The 27,266-nt window shown below is 39.2% G+C and overlaps 1 protein-coding gene across 1 annotated transcript in view; it reads right to left on the bottom strand.

The window, feature by feature from the left end:
• NRXN3 (neurexin 3) overlaps positions 1–27,266 on the bottom strand; it is an 887,537-nt gene that overhangs the window by 588,376 nt on the left and 271,895 nt on the right. Inside the window, exon 10 of the mRNA XM_032445108.1 lies at positions 25,087–25,470. Within this exon, the coding sequence (XP_032300999.1) occupies positions 25,087–25,470 (384 nt within the window). The remainder of the gene's footprint in view (positions 1–25,086; positions 25,471–27,266) is intronic.

Below are 27,266 nucleotides of genomic sequence, written 5' to 3'. Positions count from 1 at the left end.
TTACTGTCAGAAAAATTACTACCTACATATCAATAAAATGGAAGTAGCAAAGGTAAAAGAGGCAAATTAACAGCCCCAAGGTGTATCAAGGTGCAGGGTTTATCACAAGCACTGTGATATTCTCTCCTCAGAGTAAAAAAATTAGCTCAGTTGATAAAGTTAAGACATCTAAATGACTGCAACAGCAGAAATTGATTGATTTTTTTTTTTTTTCAGAACTATCCCAATTTTTTTACTAGAATCCAAAATGAACAACATGCTTTTCTAACTTAGTACTAAAATGAGGTGGTGTGATACCCAAATCAAGTAAAGTTGCCCTGATAACCTTTAGCTCAAAGTGGATGAAATCTCAGGAACCTAAGTAAACCTGTGAAACTCCCATCATTACAGAGGAAAATCACATCAGTGGAGACACTCTAAATTTTAAATTGATCCTGAGGAGACATATTTGGAGACAGGATTAAAAAAAAAACCTCCACTACTAGACCTCACAAGGCTTGGAACTCTGGGTTCTCACTGTTCTAACTTCCATAATGAACCAGCCTTTCAGCTCCTGACGCAAACTTGTGACTATTGTATACAGAAGGCTCCACCAACTTACACAAGCATCAGGCTTATTATGTGCTTCCTCTCCTCCTGCCATGGTCACACATAGAAGAGGATAAGCTAACTACAGGGGTGAGGTATTGCCATGTAGTGAGCTAACAGTAAACAAACAGACAAACAAATTTAATTCATAATGAAAGGTAAATGTTATCTGATAAACTTAACCTCTCCCTTCTTCAGGCTGCAAACATTTAATCTGGGCTGGGGAGGAGCTGAAACAGCACTGAGCAGCATCATGGAAATATTTGCAGACAGAGACTGTAGCTTGTAAATGTTAGTGCTAGCCCTGGGAGGTGAAGAATGAGGCTGTGTTGCCATACTAAAGATTGGCAGAGACGCGGGGGAACCAAGGAGAAGTACACGGGCTCTTCAAGCTTACTCCAAATGTCACTCTAACATTTACAAAGCTGTGTGCAACTGTTTGAGAAGAAATCTCTTGCAAGAAGGCTTAGAACAGAAGAATTGTTCATCAAATGCTAGAACAGAATGAGAAAATCACAGGGAAATCTGCTGCTAGAATGAGGGTCTGAGAGTTTACATTATGTGAGTGACAGGGTATAAAAAAATTATGTGACTTCTCTTTAGTTCCAACAGCTCTAAGTCCTTTTTCACAGTACTGTCAAGCTTCATGAAGCACATGATCACTGTCTTCAGTATGTTCACCAAGAAAAAGGGATTATAGTGAACACGGAGCTTGCCTCATCTCAGAGGTACGCAGTGTAAGAAAAAGGCAGAAGATGATTTGAAGTAAGTGGAAAAAATTACACATGGAAGGCAATCAAATACAAGGGAAGGTGGTGGAAATTCCACCCCTGGAAATTTTCAAAACTCAACTGGAGACCAGAACACCCTGTTCTACTCTTGATGCTGGTCGCACTTCAAAGAGGCAATTGCAATAGGCTTCCAGAGATCCCTTTCAACTAGGATTATTCTATGACAAATGCAACAGTGCCCTGATTTTACTGGACAATGAAACATTTCAGAGACATCATACTACACCTGCAAATTGCTACTGAACCCTGAGCTGGAAAAGATTTTGCCTCATGTATTATAATATTAATGGTAAAGTTGCTTACAGCACGTTGCCATGACTGGAGAAACAGAAGATTTGAAGAAACAGGAGATTCAAAACTTGGTTCTCCTGCAGGCACTCTGTGTCCTTGGGTAAATATTTACCCCAGTTAAATTGTCTCATTAGAATTACAGTTAGAAGAATACTGTGACAGACTAACATAATCCACCTCTTCTGCGCCTTCTGTCCTTTTTTGCCCACAAGCTGCTATGCTTTCATTGAACAAACTGCCAGCGTCTCACACGGGCTCCTGAATCACAGGTGAAACATAAAAGGCTTAATTTTCCCTCATGAGGATTCTAAGGGTGGCTCACAGTACTCAACTTACTCCCCCAAATTTCCAGGAGGTACGTGCACTGCTATAAAATCCATAGATCTGGGAAATCCACTAGAAAGACAGTTATCATTAGCCTATCATCTTTGGAAAGGAAAGCTACGGTATGAACTAAATTTGTTACTTAGTGTAAAAGAACAGTTAACCTCCCCTCAGTTGTGTTTTCTGAAAATCATATTTTGCCTTTGGCTGCTGGCTTAAGGAAAGTGCACAGCATAGACTAAACAAGATTCAATTTTCTTTTTCTTTTTTTTCCTGTGATAGCCACTAAAGCCCAAACTTTGGGAAGTCTTGGAAGGTGTGCTTCAATAGGAAACTGTGCAGAGGGAAAACATGGCTCTACAAACCACAGACTAAATGTATCCACAAAAATCATACACCACAGTGTTATTGAAAATGTAGCAATTCTTCAACCTAGAAAATCTCAAGTTTAAGAGGCACCAGAAGTGAGAGTTCAAAGACAGCCATGCCGAATATACATAAGCATGTGATCAGAGTAACTACTTATAACTAATGTAATACCAACAGCTTAATAGAAAGAGGAACATCACAACACTCAGAAGGGTTGGCAGTAGGTCATCTATGGAGGAAGCTCAATACAACAGAGCAGGTAGCAAACTGGGAGGGTAACATTTCATATGGGATTTCAGACCATATCTTCCAAACTTAAAAAAGAAGATAAAATAAACAGCATTTATAATAGTAGAACCTGCAGAAAGGTCCTTTCAGAATCTTCTTATCCATTACAGAGCTGCTGCTTTCCCTAAAAACATTTGCAAAGCCAGCGGTCTAGGGGGGATGCCTGAGAGCAATAGTGCAGCATAGACAGTGCAGAAATGATGACACTAATTTACAGGGGTCCCACAGGCTCCATCCATTCCTATTCCTAATGAAGTCATCAGCAGAGATACAATGGCCATGGCTGCTTATCCAGCTAATTACAACTACTGGCCAATTATTGCAACCACAATAAAGAGGAAAACAAAAGCAGAAACTAGAAGTTGGCATGAGATGGCAGTTGATATTGCCAAGATCTTGAAAGCCTGAGTAAGAGATCCATGTTTAAGCATGTAAATTTCACTAGCAGATAAAAGAAATTAAGTCCTACTTTCAAGCAAGTAATAGTCACTGCCTTTTGAATATATGGTCTTCCTGCAGACCAAATTCCACTGTATGACTCTGGTACCTGCAAACAAATATGTTTACATAATAAAGAATATTAAATTTTAAAAGGGAACAAAAAAAGAGAATGGACATACACATGCATGGTACTTCTGTACTAATGGTAACTCAACTTACCCAGAATTTCTTTGTTTGGACAGTTAGAGGAATGTCCATGAGATATCCTTCTCTCTGACTGCAAACACAATCTAATGCAGTTTGCTCTCTTACAAAATCAGTTTTTCTTGGTAAGAACAGAGCTAGCAATTCATAGTCCAAAACACTGGCTATAATTATGCAAATTCATGCATTTATTCAACTGTTTACAAGCCTATCTCAAAATGCCTAGGGCTGTGGTGCAGGATCTTTGAAGTGCATAGACCAGCATTCAGAAGATGAGTTTACATAGAATAGCAGCCAGCCCAAACCCTCCATCCAGAACTCAAAGATTCAAATGTATGGAGAAGGGAGTTCCAGGAACCTTTTTCTTCTTGCCTGAGCTCCTAGAGCCCGCAGTGGTTGTAAAAGCTGATAAATCCTACTTCTTGGGAAGGCTGTGAAGGTTTAGTCAATCTCTGAGAACTCCTTGAGATCTATAAGTCAAAAGAACTTTTGATGTATAAATTAAAACAGTAGCTGTGATTGTCAGCCCTTTTGTTTTTGTGTTGCCCATTTCACTCTCATCAAAGCTCAGGGCAGCTGTCAGAATACAATGAAGAGTGTCATGCTTCAACAACACTAGCCTGATGCCAGCTACGTAAAGATTAAACTACTTTAGCTGTTACTGTTAGTAGACTTGCTGAGATAGCTCCTGAGGGATGGATGCTATTCTGACTCAAAATAAGACCAAATCTTGAAATCACCAGGTATCTTAGGCTTAAATGTAGCCAAAGTAGGGAATTATGCAATACAGTTGTTGCCAGAAGATTCTCAGATCACCATCCACAGTTTCGTTAACTTTTGCTGAAATACCATGACCTTTCCTGCTCCTAACAGAATCTGCAAACCAGTCTAAGATCACCCCCCATTTCAAGACATTCTCATCCCCTTACAGACAAGCTTTGAGAATGACTACACATCTTCTCTTTAACTTAGTTTTCCATAGTTTGTGCAAGTTTTGATGCTGAATTACTTGCTATGTATCCTACCTAAAGCACTTCTGTCCATTGTAATATATCCAAAGGTACATTCACTCTCCAGATTGCAAGCAGCTAACCAGATGTGATGTGTTTTGTTACAATATTTCTGATCCATTACATCAAATTATGCCAGATTAAATGCAGTCTGTCAGGGAAAAGGGTTGTCACAGACCTGTAATTTGACTCAAATCAAAAATTCAGCATCTGCTTATCAGTGTCTGAGCCTCCTGCATGACACCACCTTCAAAATAGCTTCTTCACTAAATGCTACGCAGCTTACCTGCAGAATTATCTTCTTAGAAAATAACTTAGTAATGGCTTGGCAGACAATAGAAAGCTTCATTTTGCCAGTGTTTTAAGGTTCTCTAGTTTCTTGCTCACACTTTTTACATAAAAACATTTTTAAACCTAAAAGTCACACAGACCAATAGCAAGGAAGAATCAGTTTCCCCATGCCACCAGCATTATTTACTGTTCAAAAGAGCAAAAAGGACAAACAATCAATATCCTTATCCCAAGGGAGATACCAAGGGAGATGTGCTTACGACTGTGATTAGTAAAAAGAACAATTTGCATTCACCTAAAACATCACCAAGACTCTTAAATGAAGTAAATATGGAACCAGGAGAGCAAACTGCAAGAGCCCTCCCAGTTAACTGAGTTGGATCACAGCTAAGATCAAAATGGATAATCACTGTCTATTTACTGGAAACTACCCACAAAGGTAACTTGATGCATATTTCTCTTGTAGCAGTTAGTTACAGAGTTAACTCTGTAACAAGGGAGAAAAGAATGAATCCAAACAAAGAGAAGAATCAAATATGGAAGCCAGGGTAAATTAGGGGATGGACAGACATGCAAATGTAGTTCTGGAAACCTAAATGCTTTTATGTGCATTACTTCACCAAACCTCTAAAGAGGTATCAAAGAAAGTGAGATTATTAAAACAGAGACCAACACAATTTAACAAAGCATGGCAAAAGCAGATGGGAGCGTGGCTATCAGATTAACCTTGCATAAAGGCTGTTGCAAATCCATCATGAGTTTTCTCTGAGACAGCCTGATGAGAACTGGCCCTACCAGTAAATTGTGTTTACTTCAGAGATGAAAATTTTTCTCTTCCCTCATTATGCAAGGCTGAAAAGGGGGCAGGGGGGAGAGATTCTGACATTTTCTACTGTTTTAAATGTTATTTCTCTGGAGTGATAAAAGCCATTAATCATTAGCAATGAAAACTGGGAAGGAAAAAAAAAAAAAAGTAATTACAACATCTGAAGGCAAAAAGTCATCTTGCAGCAAGCAACTTTATTTTCCCTCCTTCACTTTTTCCACAGTTTGCTGCTCTAGTGATATCTAACCCCTTTTTGTGGGCTTCCTACCATCTACACCTCTACTGTGTCTGCACCTGTACAAAAGGGATGAGAAAGTTGGGCTGTGGCTCAGGAAAGACAATATTCAGCAGCAGGAGCAGCATATGGGGGCTGCTCAAGTAAACAAGCTCATCAGAGCAGATCAGAGCTGCATTAGTTACATGCCTTTCACATCTATCCATATTTCAAAAGAGTCACACAACCCAACAAGAAGACAACAGACAGAAAAAGCTCTGTCTGTAAGGACAGAGTGGTACAGGAAGCCCACAGCTGGTACTTGGGATGGTTACATGCTAGTGGAATTGCACGTGAAGCTGGCATCAAGCCTTAGTGTCCCAGATGGCCTTTGATTTGACAGATACTCGTGACCTCATCCAGAAGCCTTCTCAAAAGAAATGTAAAGCCAAGTCAAAGCCAATATAAGGAAACAAACTTGTCATACAGAGGATCGTATACAATTTCAAAAATGATTTAGACAGAAAGTACTTTATAGCTACAGGAACAGTCTGAGCTTGAATGTAATAGCTGCCTACTGGGACAACTTCAGTTTGAAATTAAGTACATGCACTTCACCTGTCAGATTTCACCCTCCTACTGTTTATGGCTTCAAAATTAAAAAAAAAATTATCCCCACCTCCCCCCATCTTATATATTTTTTTCTCCTATTGCTGTGCAGAAACCTATACAAAGAACAGCAAAACTGGTCAGCTACTTGCACAAGACAAGAAACAGAATGTCAGAAAATTCCCACTTGTAAAACTGAAATGAAACCTTGTGATATTTTTCAAATCTCTTCTTCCAGTTTCCAACCAACTTTGGAAAACAACAAAATAGAATATGCACAATGCTGCCAAACGCAATATATCATTATCTCAATGGGAGCGAAGGGGCTGACTTTGCCATTACAGCAATTTTATAATGTACTAAAAACACTCTGTGTGATGTTAAAGCAACAAGAGTCACACCTAATCACATTACACCCTTTCGCCTGGGAACAGCATGGTTACACCTGCAGCTCCTTGGCCTTCCAGAGCATATATCTTTCTCTTAGCAAAACATTAACACCCCTCTGATGTCAGCTAGACTAAATATCATCTTCATGAAGGGAAGAACAAAACAGGAAAATGAAGAGGGCAAAGCTCTCACTTTGCACAAATTGAAAGATCAGCTCTGACCAACCAAGAATGTGACAGCCATGGAGTTTGATCAACCAGGCAAAATGAAATCTGGGCTATGCACCAGCAGGTGCCATAAAAATCCTACAAAATGTAAGCCTTTTCCATCATGTGGCTTAACTTTGGAGATACTGCACCTTGAGGTGAACAGCCTTTAAATCTTGTTCAGTATTTAGCACTGGGGATGCAACAGGAGCACTCTAAAACTGATGCTGATGAAAAAGCAGTCTCTCAACTCTTAAGCTCTAAATTTACAAGACATTCTGCAATAAGACTGCAACAAGGTTAAAGGGATTGCAGCTGGACGGCTTACTCGAACCAAGAAAGAACTGCCAACTGATTGCTCTCCACTGGGAACTTGGGAATGTGCACAATTTTATCTACACATTATCACTCAGCATTATGCCACTGCACTTCACATCCTATGGTGTGGAAGCCAGAGAGAGTTAAGACTTCCTCAGGTTTGGAAGGAAAAGTGGCAGTTCTTCAGAGACTGGTAGTAAAACACACATTGATGGTATATAAGAATAAGTGAAACTGCCAACTAATGGTGATACTGTAGCATGGAAACAGGCTTAGCGCTCAGCACAAAAGGACACAAATGCTGTTTTGACCAATGTCTTGAATGTGGATTGACAATTTTCTTCTTCAACAACATTAAATTATGTAGAGCTTGTACAGCACTGGCTGCCAGTAAAGCAGAAGTATATGTTTTAAATGACAAAATACATCTTCATCAAGGTTGTTATTATTTTCTTAAACTGCCAGATGTGAATCTCAGTTCGATAACACAGATAAGAGTCTACACAAGGAAGAACACAATAAAGCTCAAGCTCAGTCTTGGATTTCTGAGGAGTGATAATGCAAAATACTTGGACCGGAAGAGAGCAGAAATGCTGTTGAGCTAAACCATCTAAACTATACCAATGATACTAGTGATTTTCTGGACATTCAATTCATTCCACAATCAAAGCACTTTCTTTTTTTTTTTTTTTTTTTCCCTGCCACTTATCCTTTGCTTCACAATCTGGTGGTAAAAATTCCGAATTACTCTCTACTTTGCTGAAGCAACATTTGTCAGGACCTCTATTAAATTCATACTGAGCCCCTACTAACGCTGTGGGAATATAAAGCAGACACAAAGACCAAGACTCTTAGCACCTATTCAGCAATTCACTTTATGATTTTCCTTTATTTGATCTGGAAGAAGGAAATAATATAATTTATCTCTCTTCAACAAAATATTTTCAGATCTTTACTTTAAAAATATATACAGAAAACATAAACTGATATATTAAAAGGAAATTGAAAATTAAAAATTAAAAAATAGTTAAGTGTAGATAAATTTGGAATCTACTTCTGACAGGTGTCAGAGCCTAACACTATACTGTCATCAAACACAGCTCAATTTACTTCCCTTTTAAATGTGAATGTAAGGGCCAGTGAAAATGTCAGACTGATGTGATGGAAGAGCATCTAGGATACATATAGAAAAGAATGCTTCCTTCATACAAATCTCACCACCACGCTATCATCTTAAAATAACAGAGTCATTCAAGAGCAGAAAAACCCATAGCTTAATACATAAGCCATCATTCCCATATATCTGGATTAAAGGGATGTTAGCTCACCACCTGCAGGAGCAGACATGTAGCCCCCCTTGTAGAAGGAAAGAGCCACTTTTCTCAATTTTTCACAATAACATGATTCATAAGCTCCTACACCAGGCTCAGTTGCATTCCATAGAGCCGCAATACAGTATTCGCCGCGTGCAGCAAGCCCTGCTGGAGGCTTCCTCCTCAGTATATGTGGAGGATCTGCAGCATACAGACGGATGGAAGAGTTGCACGCATCCAGGAAAAAATACAGTTTAGTATCTCTTCCACATCCTTCTGAAGTTAATAAGTGCGCAAATCTTTTCCCCCAAGTGTGCCTAGAGGAACTCAGCAAGTCAAGTGAGCAGCAACCATGGGGTAATGAGGCTGTGGGGCACGGGGCTTTCTGTGCTCCTCCAGACCCTGGGGCAGTGAGCGCTGCCTGAGGCTGTGAGATGGCGGAGGAGACTGCCTCTGCCTTCTTGCTTCTGCTGAGACTGCTGAGGAGTATTTGCTGTGTGTCTTTACAAGGGAATAAAGACAGCGGTGTGTCTCATGGGGTGAAACTGAAAACAGAGAAAATAGGGAAAAGGAGCAAATCCCAGCTCTCCTCCTGTAGGGTTTCTACGCCCCATCAGCTCCCAGTGCTAGGAGTCGTACCCACACCTGCCCCAGTGCTGCATCAGCAGATGGTGATTCCAGGGAATATTTTCCTAAATTGCAGGTGGAAGACTCCACTGTAGAGAACATCCTGTTTTTTAAAATAAGCATCTGAGATACTCTGTGACAAATAGGAAAAAGGAGTGGTCTCCTAATGAGATGGGCCTCTTGTTCACAATTCCCATTATATGAATCCTCCTGCACAATTTGAAAGCATTTACATGCCCTCAGGAGTGCTTTTTGAACCAGATTTCTTTCACAGAAGAAACTCAAACAGAAATGAAAGCCAGGTTCATCCAGTGTCACACTGCAAAGCCATGCCAGTGCAAGGATGCAGCCCAGTGCTCTAAACTACTGCACCACCAGCACCATGTCACTCTTAACCTCCTTTCAGAATGCACCAAGGGCTACCTGGTCCATCCTCATTCTGCTCTTCATCAGAATTATCAGAATATCAAGCTGAAATCAAACTAATGTAGCAGTCAACAGTCCCCTTGTGCACAGGGAAATAATTCAGAAGCATAAATAAATCTAAATCTGTACAGAAAAAAAGGGCAGTTCTTGACATCACTTGAAACATAGATGGTGAGACTCTACAGAAACACCTGTTTCTCTTTCAAATTCTGCAGATAAAAAGTGAATCAAAAGGGAAAGAACTGAGGCATAAGATAGCTTTTTAAGATTTCAATTAGCTTTTTATTTGGACTAGGACTTATTTACTGCAGAGTTAAGCATCTTTCATAGTTACAGTTTCTCTATTTATATCTGCTAACGGTGCAAATTTCCTGGTTCCCTGATTCCAGACCAGCTGCTGGGCACAGCTGTGCTCCAACAAATGCACCAAAACCAGCAGGGACTGCTGCAGGACTGTCACACTTCCCTGATTCCACACATATCTGGGAGAGGAAATCATACTGCTTTTCTCACACAGTCCTGACACAGTTCAACGGAACAAAACCAACCTAATTAAAATACTTCTATATTTTTAAGGGGAAAAACAAAAACAAAAAAAAGAAGAAGAAAAAAAAGACCATTCTGAGAAGGTTCCAAGATTTAACACCTTTCAGACATAGCACTAGCAGATCCCCCTATGAGGTTGCCAATATAAAGAATATGGGAATATAGGTGTACAGTCACTTGCAAAAATCTTGGTCAGATCAGAGGATATCTTGTTAGCAATTAGCCAAGTGGACAGATCAAGACACTGAACTGCAAGCAATCTAATGTCTGGCACCAAAGTACATAGTTTCGGTTTAATGGAAATAAGGGGATGTAATAGCAGAGCAACTAGCAAAATGCCTCATCAACATGCTGCAGCTGTATAATCACATATTTGGCATCTAAATCTTGAAGTAGGCTTCAGAATGTAGATTTCATATCCATGTGGGCATCAAATTCTATGCTGCAGCAAGAGCAAAGCTGCATCTGGGTGCAAGGACTCAGGTGCAGCTTCTACCTGCAATGTACTACTGTCTAGCTGGATTCTATCCATGCTTTCCTCAGCCACTGGCAGAGTCCTGGCAGTTGTGGGCAACAGTCTTACCTTTAACAGACTTTGCTCTGAAGGCATGCCACTTACGCTTTGGAATTTTATTTTCAAGAGCTGGATTCCCTAGACTCTACACAGTGCCGCCCTAATCTTTGACAAGATTTCTTGCTTTTATATATCAGAACCCAAATTTTTTGCCTAAGATTATACAATGCACATGACAACATGACCGCAATGCAAGCGAACTAAATAGTGACTACTGCACTTAGTGCTGCTCTCTTATTATTCTGATGATGGGCAAACCCTGGGAGGATAGAATAGCAGTCAGAAAAGCCTCTGGCATCTGCTTGCCATAAAGGTGAACAGTTAGTGAACAGCACTACCCATACTTGCTTCTGCTCATACACAGGCTATAGAGAATGAACATTACAGTAAGCTCTCCTTTACCAGCAATTTACTGACAGACTTTGGACACACGCTATACTTCACCATGGATCTCATACTGCTGTGTATATACCTTTTCCAATTGGGATTTGAGTTTTTCTGGCAACAGCTTTTCCCCACTCTATATCTGACAATACCTTTCCTAAAAACTTCCTTTACTGATCTGATAGCCTAACATGTCACCTAGTACTGTATCTAGTTTACCTTATTCTAGATTTCTGCAATTCTTTATTAAGAGGTATTAAAGAAGTTGTGTTATTTTATACATTTTTACACAACAAAATCTTCTACCATTCCTAATTCAGAATGAATTATAATAAGTAATAACATTAAGAATCAAACAAAATATACTTTCAGAATCAGTGTCTTGCATATTTTATATATTTATCCACTTTTTCACTAATTGGGAAAACATGCTGAGTTATTAGCAGGATTTAGAAAGAAAAAGAGATCTGCTGAAGTTAGAAGACATTTGTAGGTTTTCATTATTCAGAGGCATACATTTCAAAGATATATACAAGCTAGAAACAGAAGAGCCAGATAGCTCTCATTGAGCTCCCCGCCTTCCCTTCCCTCCTACAAAGAAGGGAATAATTAAGGAATATAACAGCATGGCCATACTGTGCTGTTTTAGCCACTTTTATTTCCAGTGTTTAACTGATTATTTCTATCCCTACCCTAGAGTTTCTCGGAGAGCAAAGTCAAACAAACAAACAAGAACAACAAAGAACACATAACGCGTATTGACAGGACATTGTGTTGTTCAACACTTCCCTTTTTCAGTTAAACTTAATATTCCACAGCTCCTATAAACTTCCTTCAGTAATTTCCCTTCCTTGAGAAAGGTAGTCCTTCCATCAGTGCAGATTAGATCATGATCGTCCCCGGTTATCATGTAACCTTCTTTCAGTCTCCTGATTATATTTCAACTTCTTAATATATATATATATATATATATATATATATAATTTTTTTTTTGCCAGTTTCTTAATAATTTTTAATTTTAGCCTAAATTACTCAGCAGTAGTATCTACATTTAAAAATATATATATATTAAATAGGGAATAGCCATGAAAGTTTGTTGGGGAATATACTTCTTATACTCATATTTCTTGAATACATATTTCTACCAACAATTCTCACTAGCATGCCTGTGAAAGTCCAACATCACTTCAATACTACGCAATTTAACTGGTTAGAAGTTGATATTCAGGTTTATTATCTTGGCAAAGGTCAATGGGTAAAACTACTTAAGACTCCCTTCTTCTGTGCTCTGCAAATCTAGTATTACTATTGAGTTAAATATATCCAGCCAATCACTGACAAACCATACAAAATCCCATCATTTGTTTAGTGCTTCATAAAGGGCAATGAATAATTTTACCTTTTCAATGCCAAAGCAACTAGAAAGCTTTTCCCCTCGAGTGGCTCAAGAGGTATGACATTTGATCTACAAAAGATTGCTTGTATACCTCAAGAAAAAAGAACCAACACTGCCTGAAAAACCACACCTAAGGACTGCATTATCACTGAAGGTGTAGAAAAGTAGCACAAGGCAGAAAGCCACTGCTGTTTTAAAAGAAAATTTCTGTGACCTTTAAGGATTTTTAATAAACACTGATGGTCTGGGCAATGCTGTTCTTTGGGGGATATAAACTCAAATTATTAATATACAAAAGCAAAAGCTGCCCACATTTTTCTACTGATGCATCATCTAGGAATAGTAGAAAAATTACTTAGATAACACAGAAAGAAATATCAATCACTAGGTTAGCTTTTCTACCTGTTCCCATGCCAAGGCATCCATTAGGCTCAAGAAAATCTATGAAATTGAAGGTCAAAGATTAACTAGAATCAATGGTCTTCTGCTTTTCCCACCCTAGAATCTGAAACATTTAATGAGTCATGAATTTTTCACTTTACAACTCTTTTATGACTTAGGAAAGTCTTATGTATCTGTTTTTGTTTTGCAGCTGTGGAAGAAGCAGCATAGAAAAATGCAACTTGTCTGAACTGTTGATAAACCAGAAAGAAAAACAAAAAGCATGTCTTTACTGTGTATCTTTTTTGAATCACTGTACTGGTTATATCCCATGTATGTCAAAGCTTGTTTTGTGAAAAGCCCTGATCAAATTTACTTGATCAGCCAAGCAGTGACACTGAATTTACATGACACAACAGCCCTGCTCACACAGCTCACCTGCAGGTAGTTAGTGGGATGACAGCCTTGCAGAGCAAAGAGGACATATCCCAGCATGGGTTCTAAACAGCACCTCCTTTGTAGCTTTGCAAAAGCTTTGCAAGTAATAGCATAGTTGCAGTTCTACCCGCGGTCCCAGGGAGATCAGTGTATCTTCTCTCAATGTCGAGTAACATTTCATGAATGCTCATTTATTCTTAAAGTTATTGACAGTGTAACTTAAGTTTTGTCTTATAAGCACATCTTCAGTGACTTCCTCCATATATTAGCTGTCCCTGAGTCCCCTGGATTCTGTCCAGGCATACAGGGAATGTCAGTTGAGTTAATGCAATGCAGGATAAGAGAGACTGACCCATGGGAAGTTGCACAGTAATCAGCTTTTCATTACTGCTTGGCTGAAAGGCCTAAATGATTCAGCAGTGCTCTTCTGAGTGGGAAAACAAACAAGGGGGGGAATGAAGGAACTTAGGTTCTGATATAAATTATCTTTTCCCTATCAGAGTATGTAAGCATTTATCTCTAGGAATAGCTAATAAACTATTGCAGGGACTGTATCAGCATGCCCATTGAGGTTGGCAGGTATTATCTTACAGACCTCAGACAGCTTTTTGAAGGTGGAAAAAGTTTCTTAGCGAACTAAGACTAATAACTAAATTATCTGATATCCTAAATTCAGAAATTTAAATCCCAGTGTAGTAAATTCACCCACCTCAGCCCAGGTCTTTGGCTAATTACTTTTGTAATCTTTATTAGGTAACCTAATTGCTCTGTATCTCAGTTTCCCAAAATGTAAAATGGTAACAATACCTATCTCTTTTTGAAAACACTCTACTTACATGCAAAAATGGCACTTCTCTGTGTAGGACCTTCACTTTGCATTCTTATGAATAGTTCAATGTGGTGACAATTGTTTAGCTACTCTGACATCCCTAGAACAGACAGAGAGGTCAGTAATGTACTGGCGTTCCCTCAGTTATGACCTTGCCTATTTAAGTTTGAAGGATCTCCCGTGGGTTATTTGTATGCAAGGATGCAAAAAATAATAATTACCTGAGCTTCTATCTCTGGCTTCCACGGAGAGAAAGAGGATAATACTGTGATTTGGCAGGCTCCACATTACTATGGCAGAAATAGAGTACAATTGATATTGATTGCCAGTGCGCAAAGACAGCCTCAGCATAATGTTGCATGATCACTTCTTAAGTGCTTCTGCCACACCTGAGTGATGAGCATATCTTGATCCCAAACATAAAGAAGTCTAATGCCAGGACCCCTGTATCTCTCTTCCCAGTTACAGCATTTTGGTTCTCCTTCCTGCCCTGGAGTCCTCCTAGGTAGCCTTCACCAAGATGTAACTGAAGAATGTAACTCAATAACAAAGTTGAAGCAGAAAAAGATATAAAACCGTCACTTGTAGGCATCCAAACAGATGCTGAGTGACACTTCCTAGCACACAGCATCCCTACTAACAGGATACTTCTTTGCAAGGATCCATGTGGGAGAAGAAAGCTATGGGTGCTACACAGTTTTAACAGGATTTTGTCAGTCAGTGCTTCCCTAGAGCACACTGACCCAGTAGATCTCAAGAGCCTCAGGTCAGTATACCTCCCTAGTCTGAGCAGTGAGGTGTCTGGGAATAAACAACTTGCAGGAGAAGAGACATAGCAGCTGTTTCAGAACTTCTGAAACTTCCTGAGTGAGACTTTGCTGGTGGCACAGATGAAGGAATGAAATGTAGGCAACACACACGCACACAAAAAAGGGTAAACAATCAACTTTTAACTTTTATGATGTCTCCCAGAATAAAACAGTAACTAACTAACTAACTAAATAATAGACAGACTTAGCAAACGGTAACTAGCCAGCAGGAAAAGGCAAAAGAAAAGAAGACATCACAGCAGTGTAAATCAACTAGGTGAGAAGTGAATAAATGAGGATACTGATGGCTAATCTACATCCTGTCACTCTGACTTTATAAGCAGATTAGCTCTTGAGGCTATGTGTGCAAAAGCACCCCTACAAAAGCACTGTCTTTGTCACTCTCATCAGTATTCACAGCAGACCAGGTTTTCACTTTATGGCTGCAGTGTTCTTGTTTCTTCCACAGATCCATTAGAGCTGTGCATGCTGCACAGTCAATACCAATTCCAGCATACACTTTTCTGCCTTTTTTATTTGGACAGAAGTCTTTCTGTCTTGTGCATCCATTACTCTTTGACATGGCTTTTTGAGGTAGTCCTTTATTTTTCACTTTATATAATTTTTAAGCAGTTCAAGTACCTTTGACTTTAAATAAAAAGAATTAAAGTGAAACCAAAGTGAGACGCTTAAAAATGGCATAGTAAAACACTTCTGTTTCTCTTTACTGCATGTCTTTTCCTTTTGCCTGATTACTTAACCTAAAAGGGCTATAAAGTGGCACGAGAATAAGATACGAGCCTAGATACAGGACTGTGATGTGTGTGACAGTCTGGGACAGCAGTAAATCTCCCTGCTGAACATTGCACAGTCTCCACCTTCCTCATCAAGGTGACTAATGCCAAATCCTCCACACTCCAGCAGGTCTCCCTGCATCACAACAAAACTACTGGAAAGTATAATGTTGACTGTTACCTGTGCCTTACTTTAGCCACACCTTTAGCAGACCAACACTGTGCTCAAAAAGAAGAAAAGCGTGAATTACAGCTTTGAGGAAAGGACTTTGGCTGCAGTGCTAAATCATCCTCTAGAAACACATGATAGGGTGGGAAAACCTAAAACTCTTTACTGGTCAGTCCTCAGAGATGACAGGGCAAAAATACAATCATAGAATCATAGAATCACTCAGGTTGGAAAAGACCTTAATGATCATCGAGTCCAACCACAGCCTACTCATAGTACCCTAATGTAGAATGAATAATAATAATAATAATAATAATGTAGAATGAAGACTTAATAATATAAAGACTTAATAATATAAAGACCTAATAATGTAGAATGAAGACTTGCACAAATAAAACAAAAGGGCTTACCACAGAAAATTTACATCAAAAATCCAAACCATAATAAAAAGAGAACTTCAGTGGGGAGCCAGTAATAACATGGTGAAAACATGGACGTGTTCCTGACTAGAATCTGAATTGTTAGGCTCCTGCTCTGAGTTCAGTGCAAGAACTCCAGATTTTTGTGAAAGTGCTTACCATCAGGGGAGTCTTTCTTTTGATCTCATTTTTATCTTTAGCCACAAATATTTATGTCAGAGATCTTTTTGAAAGGCTGCGGTAAAAGTAGTGAAGCACAGGAACAAGCTGCCCAGAGATGAGGCAGAAGCCCCATCCATGGAGACATTCAAGGTCAGGCTGGACTAGGTTTAAATCTAGCAATTTCCCTGTTCATTTCAAGGGAGTTGAACCAGATGACCTTTAAAGACTCTTCAAACAATTCTACAGCTCTATGAAAATATTTTGGATGTTTTCAATATTCTTGCCTCTTTCACACTATTCAGCAAGCATGTCTTTTGCCAAATACTCATTCAGGGGTAAATCTTCTCCAAACATGGCAGGTAAGAAACACAGCACAATTTCCATTCTGCTCTACTCAGCCCCAAACCCCCTTACTCTGTTCCCTGGACTGGATTCCTGAAGGTCTCTAATGGTTCTTTCTGTCTTCAGTTTTCCTCTTCTTGTCACACAAACTAAAGAGCAGAAATCAAATCTATAGAAGAGTTCTTTTCACCATTCTACTTTCCAGCTCTACCCAAGACCAGGCAGGTCAGAAGGACTGACCTACCTTCTAATCTCTAATGCAAATACCCTAGGAGAAGAATAAGGCATATAAAGGATAGCTACTCTGCATATATTTTTCATTCCGAGCACAAACATAGAACTGACTGAGCTGTCAATATAAAATGCTTTTCAGCTGAGGGCTGAAAAGTCATTTTCCATTTTACTCATTTAATGAACGGTACTGGATAAAAAAATCCCTATTTAAAATACCACGTTTTCCTTTTCTCAACAGTTTGAAATGGTGGCTGTGGGTATTGGGGTGATCAGACTTAAAAGTACAATTCTACGTGACTTGATTTGAATCCTAAACTCAGATGCTTTGATACAGCTTCCACCAGCAATTTCTTCCAGCCACCCTGTCCTTCTGGTTCCTTCAGCAATATCACAACCTAAAGGACTACAACTCTTCCTTGTTCAAAAGAAGACAAATGTTTAGTTGCTCCACAGAACATAAGATCAGGATGGTAGGAAAGTCTCATCCAGAGGGATTTAGCAAGACCGCAAGACCATGCCTCAGCAGGCAGAACTTTACAAGTCAACACCTGTAGGCCATTAAAAAAAGAAAGTAAGAAAGAAAAAGAAAGAAAGAAGAAAAAACAAAAATGATGGAAAGAAACATCATGAAAAGAAGAGCATGATGCTGCTTTTCTTGTATATTTTCCTGTTGCTTTACTTATGCAGTGGGACAGACTTTGCATTAATATCATGGATATGTCCTGAGTGTTAGTTTTTACCTATTCATCACCTATAACTGCAAAGCAGGAAGTAGCCCTGAAACTTGTACTGAGAATCCATTTATCAGGACGGAATTTCCCTCTTCTGTGCCTTACCCTTCAATTTGTTCTTCATCACACACACAAAAATGAGGATGCTGGTAATGAAACAAACACAAACAATGAAAACTCTCATCTATGCACTCTTAGATCTTTTAGAAAAGTGAGAGAGAATGGTATAACTCAGAAGTGTCCTGTCTTGGGCACCTAGTGAGAGTTCTACCAGGACAACCCTGTGAGCTCTTCTGTTGATTAACTGCCTGTGCAAAAAGGCAGAGAAACCAAGCAGATCTGACTGAGCTAATAAACACCACCAGATATGACCTTTCCACACTTGTGGTGATGGCTGTGCTTTTGAATATCCTTACCATATCACATAATAGCCTCATTCGATCAATCAAAGTGTCCAACAGATGACTGTTTATCTCCACATGGAGAGAGTCAATTAAAGGAACATCATGAATGCCAAGTTCTTCCTTTTCACTGAGATGAATAGAGAAGAAACGAGAGAGAAAATGAGAGTGCTGTGCCAATGCCTGCCTTTCAGTGTGAAGGCTTCCACTGGGCAAAGCAGAGAGATAGAGAAAGCTAATTTCACAGATAACATCTCAAAGGCCTACACAGTCATTCCAAATGTTGGAAATAATTTTTTATGACAAGAGAACGTACCTCATCCTGGCTGCTTCCATCAAGATATTCCATTAATTGTAGGGACAATTGGTAGTCTCAGCAGAAATACAAAATGATCTGATTCAAGGGTATGAAAAAGGAAGGGGGGATGATGCCACTGGGACTCTGATCAGCCACTGAACAATGAAAGCCTCAAACATATACATTGCAAGCAATTTGGTATTGTTCTGGATCATGCATATGGCATGTGTGATGATTACATGGGAGAGTTGGATGAGACTGTGAAAAAAAGTTATTTTCTGAATGATGATGTATCACTCCAGATGATCCATGATTTAGTAAACAACCTTCCCTTGATACAGCGTGATTCAGGCAAAACTGATCTTCAATGATAACTTTCCCTTTAACTTTGGAGTCATCTGAGCAGCATCATAACTTCACTTATAGATAGAGGTATTTTGTGGCTTGTATTAAGGAGAAACCATTGATCTGAGATGCCACTTATAAACAAGTTGATAAACACACTATCACAATATCAGTCCTGTAAAAGACTGTACTAGGAAAAGTGTTAGAGGTTAAAAAGCATTAACTAAATGTTTTTCCTGATTCCAACCATGTAACATCTGTTTTGTTGTTCAAGTGCCCTTTACAGGAGCTGACAGCAGCACAAAATCTAATCGTTTTGCATGATTATATTTCTTCAACTGGGGGGATCTTATGAAAGCTACACTCAGCAATAAACAGCCAGAAACACAGAATTTTAGAGAAAGATACCAGAAATATTTTTTCTGTAGAATCAGTTAACATATTAAGGTTAGTTAAAGAGAACCTGGAATACTAACAAATTCACATGCAGCAAAGATGACATACATGGCCGTAAATATCAAGAGCATATGATGATGGAGGCAGGATGAGTGAAAAAGAAAAGAAAAAATCACAACCATGTCATTATAGAATATAGGAGAGAGAATCAGTTTATTTTCATATGGTCTCAGATTTTCCAGCTGCTCAGCAGCTGCTGTTGGATATTGTCACATCAATGAAACTCTTCGAAGTTAAAGTTCAACAGCCTAAAGACCGTGAAATGATATTTTCCCAAAAAGATGTAATCTATTTGACTGCAGAATTAACTACACACTCTTCTGTACTGAGGACATCACAAAGGCATTACAAGGCCTCAAATGCCATCACTTGTTCCACTGATAGATATTCAAAGCAGATTGGAAAGGCTCACAATACGGCTCCACAGAACTGAAAGAATGTGAAATTGTTCCCTCATTTTGTTTTTGTTTCCTTACAAGATCCACCTTGACTGCACTATCCTTATTGGATACAAATGGATTGATGGGAAATGAGAAAATGAACTTCTTGCACAAATGTCCTAAGCAAAGCTAAACATGCCTCAGATAATATAGATAATATAGAATAGAGACTTCACTAAGAAACTAGTATTGCAAAAATACAAATGGGTGTGAAGGGATTACTTGACCTTTTTCCAAATTCAGATGGAAACTTTTCTTCTGCTTCTCAAAGACATTTTGGCAAACTGTATGGCAGGAATCTACCTGACATTAATAAGTCAGTGACAGAATGACTTCTGATTACATTTAAGATCGGAGCTCTGGATCTTAAACATCTTTTATTTTATTTCATGAAATCATAAAAATTATTCTGATGTTTTGTCTTTCCTCAAGTCCTTGAGTATTCAAGATCCAGTTGGGATTAAAAGCATTACAACACTGCAGCAAAGGTTTTATTCCCAGTGTGTCCAGCAACACTCAGGATATAAGAAAATCTATTCCCTTATTTCACTGCAGATTCAGAAGGACTGGACAGTCTAAATGCATTTTAAGTTTTTTAAACAAATCTCCATGTATGTAATCATCAAACATCTTCACTAAAATAAAAAAAAAAAAAAAAAAAAAATCTATGCTGCTACCTGTGCTTGAGACAGCAAAGGATGTAGCACCTAAACCATGCAGTAAATGATTTTGTAGCATTTCTTATTACCAGTAATTTTACAGCATCTCTGTTTATTGCATAGATAATGGGCAGATGTTTGTTGTCATTAAACTGCTCTTAGCAAACATTACCATAAAGGTATTTGGCAGATAATAAAACAGAATGTGTATCCCTATGCTCAACATCATCATTGCCAACAGCAGGTATATTGCTGTTCACAAACAGTATGTTACAAAACACAGAGTAAGCCTGGTTTGCTGAGGAGTTAATAACCCATCTGCGAGCAAACCAAAACAGGAAGGGACACTGGTTCCAGCTTTTCAGAGAACAGGAAAGGGATATCTGTGTCTGCTGCAATGATTACTGGGTGAAGATCAGAATAAGAAAAGGTCTTGAACACGACTTATCTGTTTTACCTGTAGAAAACCCATGGAATGTCCAGTTCTGAGCAATTAATTCCAAAGGCTTAAAATCTAAATTTCAGTGCCCTTTATTTCAGCTTTAAGTACCAGGCAGCCTCACACTAACCTGCATTTTCTAATCTTATTACTATATATACCTCTTAATAAAAGAAAGGACAATCAAGACAGTTAACTAGGAAAAAACATGAAAAAGGAGTGATCAACAACATCTAATTTTAATTGCCTTAAAACTATCTGATTTTCAGTACTCTTTTACCTTATGCCTTACTTCCTGGGCTTTCAGCCTCCACTGTTCCACAACGTTTAGGTAGAAGGAAAACATGCAGAGAGCTTTCAGGAGTGAAACAGATCCATGCACCCTTTGGGGTTCATGGCATTTTCACTGCAGCTACAGGAAACAACTAACATGAATGCAACACACACTCATCTCCTCCTGCTTGCTTAATGTCAGGTCTTTGGGGTTCTTTTCAGAAAACTCTGTGGGTTGTGAGGAGGAATCTCTTTCTCACAGTAAAGAAGCACATCTTGCTCCATTAGCCAGACCTCAACTTCTGCCCTTAGCACTTTCATTTAGTGCAATTAACAGGACTGCTGTGACCTGATGCTCTGGCTTATGTCAAATACTAACAAATGAGAAACCAAAAAGCACAGAAGATATTAAGTACCTAAAAAATACTGAAGAGCCTTCACAGTAGCTGAACCACTCTTCAATTTTCCACCCTCTCTTGCCTTTCTGTATCAACTCTTCAGCCTTTCTTCTGGACTGACTAGAAAGTCACCCAGATTTATGTTGGGTTCTGTATGAGAAGATATTTCACAAAGAACAGAATCATAGAATTACCCAGGTTGGAAAAGACCTTGAAGATCATCAAGTCTAACTGCAGCCTAACCATAGTACCCTAACTCTAAAAACCTTCTGCTAAATCATATCCCTGAGCACCACATCCAAACAGCTCTTAAACACATCCAGGTATGGCAAATCAACCACCTCCCTGGGGAGCCTATTCCAGTAAAGGAAATGTGATGCTCATTACCCTTTTTGTCATCTCTCACAAAGTTTGTCCTACAGTAGACTACAAGTGACTCAGAGCATCACTTAGAGGAGACACTGTGTCTTCTCTGTCTGCCTCTTTTCCATCTTCATTACTTTATGTCCCCCCACCCCAAGACATCCTTACTTTTGTTAACTTGGTGGTCTTGGCAATTTGGCACTGTCAACTCCTCCCTAGCACAGCCCTGACGGAGTGTGGCAGTACTGAATTATCTGACTAGAATCTCCACATAATCAGTGAAAGAAGATAGGCAAATCAACAGGAGAAGGCAAGCAAATCACATAATTGCTTTGGATTTCTCCTGAGAAGCCACTACCTCCCTTCTGTGGCTTCACAAGGAGCTCAGGTGCTTAGCACAAGTCCTCGATGCCAAGCCCCCTTTTTTATTCTTACAGTACTTATCAAAGTCATCCAAATAAAGAGATCAGAATATTAGCTGAATTAAATGAATGCCACTTGCAAAGCCAGCAGACATCCTTTGTCTTCTTTTCCACCACTGCATACACCCACAGCACTCCTCCCTTCCAAAAGTTACTGTGGGATCCCTGACATTTCAGAAACTTGTCTGAAGGATGCAGCTCACATACTGCCAAATACTATGAATTCACATTGCCTTAAAACAAAGTACCTAAACCTCTTTTCTATGAGACAAACCATTTCCTTTCACAGTCCTTTTTAGATGTATAACAGTCTTTCATATAACAATATTAAAAATGTACAAGAAATATAGCATTATCGACAGAACAATTCTATATCTGGAAAGCAGGATATATTACCATTACCAACAAATGAATATCTGCTTCTCTCTGGAGTTGCTGTATGAGTTTTTTGTATTTTTATTACTTTAACTAAACTCTAAGTGTATGCTTTGCCTATTCAAAATAAATGACTCTCCTGATAAATAACAGACATATGAGATCTCTTATCTTAGGACTCCCTGCCCCTTAACCTTAACCTAAATCTTGGGCTGCAAATCCCTTTCAAGAATTACACTCCCCTCTTTTAACAAACTACGGGGGAATCAAAGGACTGTAGCATTTCCCAGACACCAGCAGAGACTAGAAACGTATGCCAGAAAGTTTGCTTTATTAAAGAAGCTAGTGTGCTCCCTCATTCCTACCCTTACACACCAGCCTTGCTCCTGTAGCCCTACATCAGCTCTCTAGTCACAGCACTAAGTGTCATTTTGGCATGGAATCATTTCCCACTGTGATTCCCCTCCCAGTCTCCACATTAACTTCTCACATTCCAGCAGTATTTATGTCACAGGCCAGCTGAAATCATGACTTGCAATAATCCTTGGGTGTCAGACCATAAGAATGAAAATTATCTTTGCTAGACTGCAATTCTTCTGTTCGTAGAGGCAAAATCACTGTGCACCAAAACAGTCTCCTCATATCAAGTACTGTGATCACAGCAATATGATGCTGTTATGTAACACTACAATAAACACTGTAGAATCAAAAACACTCCAATTGCAGAACTTTTTTCATGTGTACAGTCTACAGATACAAGCTGCTTCCTGTATTGCCAAGGAACCTCACATATGAAAACTGTTTTGCCTGATCTTGGGCCTAAATCAGTAAGAGGTCATCTATTTACAGTAAAAATGAGTTTCTCAAGATTAGGACTTCTGCATACACATCATCTAGATTGTCCTGAACTATATAATCATTACTTTGTAGCCCATAATAGTGTTTAACAAATGTTTTTTCAGATCTCAAGTTCCCACATTGGTGAGTATCCATTCACACACATCTTTCTTAAATTCTTACGCATACTGATGGCTGGCCAGAGCATGGCCAAATTATAGATCTTGGGCCAGACTCGAGATTCACTTCTAAATTTTGGTGATTCCGTGCCCTTAACCTCCTGATTTCACTAATCACAAAAGGAATAACAAGCAACACTAGAAACATCTGAAGTATATAAGATGAATTCTGCACTTCATGTCATTGGTTACCTTTGGATTCTCTTCTGATTGGCAAGTTCATGAGATGGACATGATACAGAATCCAGAAAGACCTGAATCTCAGAGCTGGTTCCTCCTGATAGCATGTACAGACCAAAGGCAAGTATAACTACAGTTCTGAGGGGAAATAATGTAGATGGCAGTGCTTCTTTTTATGTCTTTGTAGGACGTAGTTATGCAGCAACAGGCCAAAACAACTCACAACACTGTGGCTGACAAAACCTGATGTCTTCCAGAATCATCTACTCAATAGTGTATAAGAGAGAACTGCTGAGCTGACATTAGCACAGCCAACATACATGAATTTTATGACAGTACATTTTCACCTACGTCCTCAGCATGGATTGCAGTCCTGATGCTTCAGCTGTTTTAAGGACCACTGGCTATCATTGCTTAGGGCAACAAACCACACACTTCATTTCAAGGGTATCACTAGCACAATAAGAACAGCAGCAATTAATGGTCTTTAAAAATCACTTGCTATTTGAGAAACATATAGCTCAGATACCTTACATTTCTGAATTCATTTCCATGTGGCCTAGAACACATAAGCGTGCCTGCCTGTACCAGCAATACTTGTCTCATCTCTCCAATCCAATGTCTTTCAATCACTAAAGAGTAACAGGGCCAGAGATTCTCCCACTTATTCCCTCAGATCTGTCTTAATTCCACATGTAAAAATGAGGAAGACTAAATAGAACTGTGTCACAGAGTTATCCCTAGATCTGTGTCCATGGGAATGCTGCCCCACCCTCCACTCCCCTTCTGAGGAGCACCATGGAACTGGGACATTAAGTCCTTAAGTCCCACTCATTTACATGATGCTATAATGTGGAATACCAACAACAACAAAAATAATAAAACCATGACTAACTGGGATATGTAATCTATCACATGCAAGAAAAATCACAACAATACAAGTTTACACTTGATATGTTTTCCAGTAATTTGCCTGAGATTTCTCACATATGGCAGCATTTTCTGTCTTACAAGACAAACTGTACTCAAAGTGACCCCAGAACTCAAAGAAAAGGACTTCAGGTTTAGGGAGTAAGGTAGCACATAAATGTAAATTTGTGAACTGCAAGTGGAAAATGTCTGGAAGGAAACAGTCAAAGACGAGAGCTTTCCTAGTCTCAGGACTGGTACTCTGCATTGGAAAGATCAATGTGGGCACATGAAAGTCTCGTGAAAATACTCATTTTTGTTCTAGAACATCTGCTCACTTTCAACTCTGCATAACCAACACCAAAAAATTCAGCTTACCTCGCTCACATGTTCTCCCCCAATAGCCAGTGCCAGTGCAGTCACAAATGAAGCGGTTCCAGCCATCCTTGCAGACTGCATTATTCTTACATGGGTAGCTGTCACATTGCTTGGTACTCAGGCGGGAGCAAGAGGACTTTACTCCTGCTGCATTCTGCGCCTCTGCCAGCTGCCGGATGTTCTTGCTTCTCCCATCGATGAACAAGTCTCGGATACAGCCAACGTAACCATAGTTCAGCATTGCTGTCCAGAGCTCAGTGGGAAGGATGAGTCCTGCCCGGTTCTCTGGCAGCCCACCCAGGTACATGTCACCCTCCAGATCTAGGATCTCACTCTCTCCACTAGCGGTGAATGGGGTGCGTCTGCTGTTCACTGATATAGTACCTAAACGAGGAGGATAAGGAGACACAAATCAATGCTTTCACTTACAGCCTCAGTCACAGTTTAGGCCATTTCTTCCTGTAATTCAGTACAAAAAACTAAATATTCTCCTCTACGTGAATACATTTCTAACAGAAATGATGACTCCCACACAGCATCTTCTCTTGAATCATGGGGAGTCATAAGAGTTTCCACACATGTGCCTGTGAGCCACCTTGTGATATAAGGTCTCTAGAATAGCAATGCAGTGTCTAAATAATAAGGTACAAGCTGAGCATTAGTCAATAGTATTTATCCAGCAAAGCAAAGATTCGCTGAGGAAATATGGGATTTTTATGGTATCAGGAAACATTATAGGAGTATTCATTCAGGTGACATAGCTCTTAGGGATAACATTCCACTGGTACCTTCAAAGCTGGACATGGATGATGGGATAAAACAGACTCTTATCAAGGCAGTCGATGACATCAAATTGAAGAGGATGGTTAATGCACTAGATGAAGGACAGTTAGAGAAACCTTTAAAAGCCAGAGAAAAGGGCTGATAGAAATGTTTGATGTACAACAGTAAATAGAAAATCTTGTACTAGGTGCAGAATAATCTCACAAGTAATTACAGGCTACAGCCCAACTGAGTAAGGAGCAAAAAGAACCAGAGGATATGTTAAACAACATCTTGAACTTGAGCCAGTGACATATACTTGCAGTGTCAAGAGATGCAGATCACCAGTTGCAATCCTCACAGTTCTACTCCAAACTCAGAAAGACCATAAACAAATTTTGCACTAAATTAACTCAATAATGTTTAATTCTTTGTTATTTTTGTGTAAAAACTTCTATGTTGCTCAATACAAATACTGTTTATCCATCCTTCCTACTTCCAGTGGAATATGTTTAAGAATACAGGAGTGATTCTGCTGTCACCCCCATCTGCATAAAACAGATGTAGCTTTATTAGGTCAATGTAATTTGCTTTGATGAAAACTGAAGTTTGAACCTTTTATTTCAAATCACTTTGAAACCATCTCCATAAGCTTAATCTCACAAAAATTCTGTTTGTTTTTTTTTTTTTTATTGTAAGAAGAGTATGTTGATTTCTGGTTTCCTCATTTTCATCACGTCTTTCCAGCCAAACAAATATATATATATATATATATATATATATTGAGACCTAATAACCAGGTTTTCCAAAGACAACTGTGGTAAAGTCTATTTCCAAAGCACTCAGCTTTCCACTTCCATATCCTGACATTCCATTCACTTTTCAATAAAATCATTCAGTCAGGAAAGGCCCTCATTTTATTTTTTTTCAAGAGTCTTTTTAATCCAGTTCCTTCATCCTAGACATAACACATCCTACTTTACTTAGCGTAGATGGTAGAACTTGCAAGAACAACCTTACTTCCCAGAAAGCCAACTGCATCCTGAGCTACATCAAAAGAAGCATGGTCAGCAGTTTGAGGGAGATGATCCTGCCCCTCTAACTGTGTCTTGGTAAGACCTTACCTTGGAGTACTGCATCTGAATGTGGAGTCTTCAGTACAGATACAGAGAGAGACACAGATCTGTTGGAGCATGTCCAGAGAAGAGACACAGAAATGATTCAAGGGATGGAACACACCTCCTATACTAGGACAGGGTGAGAGAGCTGGGGCTGTCCAGCATGGAAAAAAGAAGTCTCTGGGAAGCCCTGACAGTAGCCTGTCAGTGTCTAAAAAGAGGCCTATGAGAAAGAAGGGGACAGACTCTTTAGCAGTGTCTATTGTGATAGAAAAAGGGGAATGCTTTCATACTAAAAAA

This window comes from Coturnix japonica, chromosome 5 (assembly GCF_001577835.2).
Source record: "Coturnix japonica isolate 7356 chromosome 5, Coturnix japonica 2.1, whole genome shotgun sequence".
Classification (NCBI taxonomy): domain Eukaryota; kingdom Metazoa; phylum Chordata; class Aves; order Galliformes; family Phasianidae; genus Coturnix; species Coturnix japonica.
The sequence above is the reverse complement of the archived record's forward strand: the minus strand, read 5'-3'. Positions and strand labels throughout refer to the sequence as shown.